The sequence below is a fragment of the Oratosquilla oratoria genome, chromosome 12 (genome assembly GCF_046742065.1).
Source record: "Oratosquilla oratoria isolate Oo_2021 chromosome 12, ASM4674206v1, whole genome shotgun sequence".
NCBI classification, from domain to species: Eukaryota; Metazoa; Arthropoda; class Malacostraca; order Stomatopoda; family Squillidae; genus Oratosquilla; species Oratosquilla oratoria.
In genome coordinates, this window is record NC_134788.1 from 28,915,175 (window position 1) to 28,920,174 (window position 5,000).

Genomic DNA, 5,000 nt, shown 5'->3' on the forward strand with positions numbered 1-5,000 from the left:
GATAATGATAATAATGATAATAGTAATAGTAATAATAATAATAATAACAATATCAATAATGATAATAACAATAATAATAATAATAGTAATAATAATAATAATAATAATAATAATAATAATAATAATAATAATAATAATAATAATAATAATAATGATAATAATAGAATGATAATAATAATAATAATAATGATAACGATCATAGTAATAACAATAATAGTAACAAAACAATAATAATAATAATAATAATAATAATAATATTGATAATAATAATAATAATAATAATAATAATAATAATAATGATAATAATAATAATAATAATAGTAATAATAATAATTATAACAATGATAATAATAACAATAATAATAGTGATAATAATAATAATGATAATAGTGATAATAACAATAACAATAATGATAATAATAACAACGATTAAACTTTACACAACCCTTCTTCAGCTTCATAATCTTTTTCACCTTTTGTAAGAAAGATGAAGACGAATTTACCAAAAGAGATATGGAAATCACAGATGAATATCTAAGTGTATGCTAGAAATAGACCCTCGGTGTTGTACAATAATAATAATAATAATTAATAATAATAATAATAATAATAATAATAATAATTAATAATAATAATAATAATAATAATAATGATAATAATAATAATAATGAATAATAATAATAATAATAATAAACAATAATAGAACAATAATAATAATAATAACAATAAGAAGAAGAAGAAGAATGATAATAATAATAATAATAATGATAATGATAATGATGATGATGATGATAATAATAATAATAATAATAATAATAATAATAATAATAATAATAATAATAATAATAATAATAATAATAATAATAATAATAATAACAACAACAACAACAACAACAACAACAACAACAACAACAACAACAACAACAACAACAACAACAACAACAACAACAAGGACGATGCAGACAAGGTTATCATATTAAGACAACGGGGAAGGACTCGCACTAATGATTTCAAATTGAACAAATTTAGACTGAAGCAAGGTTTACATGCTACGATGAATTGTAGCGATTTATTGTAATGAAAAGGTTCTTACAATTTGTCATTACGTGTAATTAACAGGAGATTGTAGCGATTTATCATTACAATAAATCGCTACAATTTATCGTAGCGTGTAAAACTTGCTTTAACGAGGAAATAGGCAAGAACTAGTTTACCAACAGATTGGTTAACGAATGAAATAGACTCAGTAACCTTCTAGTGAGCGCTGAAACTATCGGTTGTTTTAACAGAACGTTAAATAACTTTATGGATAGGGATGATAGATAGTAATGGACACGGAACTGTTAAATGTAGGCCTTATGGTCTCTTGCAATGTCTATCAGAAACAACTTCGCCAACCGTGTAGTTAATGAATGGAATAAACTTCCTGCACAGGTAGTGCAATGTAGTTCAGTTCGAATGTAGTTCAATTCGAAGCTTTAAGAATCATTTAGATAAATACCTTAGCAAGACGCTGTAATTATTATAATTTGTTTTATATAATTTGTTCCGTTTTGTTATCATTTGTCTGTTTTATTCTCATTTATTATTAGTTATATGTCAATTTATTATTATTTACTATTTACCTGTTTGTTTATTATTAACTATAACTATACCTATGCATTTATTTATGTATTTTATTTGTTATTTACATTATTATAGTTTTTATTTATTAATTTATTATTATTATTATGATTTTTTTCGCATCCGACCTAGATATGGACCAAAAGGTCTCCTGTCGGCATGCTCCGCCTTTGTAATCCTTTGTAATCATTTTTATCTTAAGCCAAATCATGGGGTATGGGTAATGACCTAGTATCAAACCGGAGACTGTCCTGTGAGACTCAGTCTAGGTCAGTCACAAGAATTATAATTCGTAAACATCAACTCCTGGTAGCATGTGTCATGTTTCCCTGATGTTGGTCTTCCTGACAAGGTCGCCACTTCAAGAGACAACCCTCGCTGGGGACGCCCACAAAGGAGAAGTTCATCGAACCAATCAAGAGTTATATGGAGAAGAAAGGGAAGTTGTCTGCATGGGTGAGCTTTCTCGGAGAGAAGCCGTGATGATTGGTGTCCGAGTACGAGTGAAGCAACGCACTCCCCGACTTATGTCCCTCTATTGACGATAAAGGGGTCAAGGGTGAGGTGACCCTCTAAGTTCAAACATTTTTGGAGGACGAGGCGGCCATTGGAGGGGTGGGATCCTATCGAGGATGAGGTAATTTTTGGAGGACGAGGTGGCCATTGGAGGGATGGGATCCTCTCGAGGATCAGGCCCTCTAGTATCCGAAGCGGCTGTGGGTCCCGGTCCTGGGTAGGTCCCAAACTCCAGTAACACGCGCTTACGTGGTTAGTAAAGTATAGGGATGCGGTCCTGCTATCTACATGTGGGAAGATGTCCTCTTTGTAGGACCTATCGTCGTCATAGCAACGTATAAGTTAGTGACATCTCTCCCCTGATTTTTTATTAATTTATTTATTCATTTATTTATCTATTTATTTATTTATCATCATTTTCATATATCAGGGACCTTATCTACTTTCACTAACACACGATCACACTTCCATTGCTAACGGGGTTATCAGACTGGGCTATTTTTCCTCCAGCATATCAGATTCCTTCCCGAAAACTACTCCAACAGTCGGAGGGGAAAAAATCCCAGTGTGATAAGGCCTTAATGAAGCCAAGGTGGAAGAAAGATGTCGTCCATTATCCGAACATTACCCTCATTTATCCGAACATTTACCTCCCTTATCCGAACACACTCTTCGCTTATCCGGGCACAGTCCTCGTTTATTCAAATGTTCTCCTCCCCTATCTGTACATTTCCCTAGTTTATCCGAACATTTCCCTCACCTATCCGAATTTTTTATCACTTATCCGAAAATTTCTACTAGCTTATCCGAACGTTTCCTATCACTTATTCGAACATTCCCCCACTCATCCCGACATTTCCACTCAGTTATCCGAACACTTCCATCATCCATCCGAACATCCCCTCACTTATCTAAACATTACACTCGCTTATCCGAACATTAATCTCACTTATCCGAACATTCCCATCACTTATCCGAAGAGTTCCCTCGTTTATCCGAACATTTCCTTCACTTATCCGGACATTTCTTCCCCAGGTCCAGTCAAGATGCAGAGAACTTCTCACGGTCCTTCTTCTGCCTCCTACCTCCTCCTCCTCCTCTTCTTCCTCCTCTGCGCTAAGGCGGAGGAGGTAGGAGGTAGTCATGATGGAGGAGGAGGAGGGGAAGAGGGAGGAGGAGGAGGAGGAAGGGAGAGGAAGAGTTCCCTTGAATGGAAACTTCATCAAAACATAAGAAACTTTAACTATGAAGCTCTGCATGGAAGACCCATAGTAAATGAAGAAGAGGAGGTGGTGGAGGGGAGGAGGAGGAGGATACCTTTGCCTCACCAATCACAGCCTGATGAAGCTGGTGATCTTAGACAAGATCAACACGACCAGACAGACCTCGATCACGGAGACGGTGATCGATCGGTGATCGATGGCGGTGTCATTGATCGACCTGTGATCGATCACGAAGGTCATGATCGATTTGTGGTCGATCACGAAGGCGATGACCAACGACCTGTCATCGATCATGAAGGCGATGATAAACCCGTGATTGATCAAGAAGGCTATGATCGACCGGTGATCGATCACCTGAACACCTGGAGGGATAACTGGCTGGCGGCCATGTTGCTGGCGGGGGAGGAGCCTAAGGGACGCCGGGAGGAGGGCGAGGACGACCAAGGAAGGGAGAAGTTCCTCCGTCAGTCGAACTTCGGATTGCTGAACGCCTGTGAGGATGCCATGTGCGATCAAATCCTCCGCCAAGCACACGGACTCTCCCGCATGAAGAAGATCAGGAGCTTCGTCAGGGACAGTGTGAGTTCCGAGGTCATCCCTGTGTGTGTGTGTGTGTGTGTGTGCGTGTGTGTGTGTGCTGTACGCCTCATCCTGCTATGAAGATGTGGGAACAATGGTCTGGAGGAATAGGTGATGTAGCAACTCTGTGTATGTGTGTGTGGTCCGCCTCCTTTTTCTCTAGAGATGTGGCAACAATGGTTTGGACGAAGAGGTCGTGTGGCAACATTGTGTGTATGTGCTGTCCACCTCCTACTGCTCTGGAGATGTGGCAATAACGGTCTGTAGGAAGAGGTCATGTGGCAACACTGTGTGTATGTGTTTGTGGTCCGCCCCCGTTTGCTACGAAGATGTGGCAACAACGGTTTGAAGAAAGAGATCATGTGGCAACACTGTGTGTATGTACTCACGTATTTGGTCATATTTAACTATAACTCATTTTCTCCACTTTTGGACAGTTGTCCTAACATATATCTGATTTACTCCACCCCCTTGGCAGTTTTCACGTTATAACTTACTCCGTCTTTGGGCAGTTGTCCAACCCTGGACAGATGCCCTACTTTATATTTTATGCCCTTCACCTTTGGAGAGTTGGCCTACTATATCTCATTTTCTACACCTTTAGGCAGTTGTCCTGGTTTATATCTAATTTCCTCCATACACCGTACAGTTGTCTAGCGCTGGACAGTTGTCCAACCCCGGACAGTTGTCCAACCCCGGGCAGTTGTCCAGCCCTAGACAGTTGTCCAACCCTATTTTACAATTTATATTCTTCACCCCTTAGACAGATGTCCTGGTTTGTATCTCATTTCCTCTATCCCCTGAACAGTTGTCCAACCCCGGACAGTTGTCCAACCCTGGACAGCTGTCTTATCTTATATTTTATGCTCTTCACCCGCTGGGCAGTTGTCCTAGTTTATATTTCCTTTCCTCCATCCCGTGGACAGTTGTCCAACCATAGACAGCTGTCCAACCCTGGACAGTTGTTCAACCTTAGAGAGCTGTTCTAATTTGAATTTTATGCTCTTCACCCCCTGGGTTTGTCCTAGTTTTTATCGCATACCTTCCACCCCTGGACAG

At 38.3% G+C, this 5,000-nt stretch overlaps 1 protein-coding gene across 1 annotated transcript in view; it reads left to right on the forward strand.

The window, feature by feature from the left end:
* Positions 1-3,178: 3,178 nt before the first annotated feature.
* LOC143030638 (uncharacterized) overlaps positions 3,179-5,000 on the forward strand; it is a 3,090-nt gene continuing 1,268 nt past the window's right edge. The window contains exon 1 of the mRNA XM_076193805.1: positions 3,179-3,941. Within this exon, the coding sequence (XP_076049920.1) occupies positions 3,186-3,941 (756 nt within the window). The 5' untranslated portion in view covers positions 3,179-3,185. The remainder of the gene's footprint in view (positions 3,942-5,000) is intronic.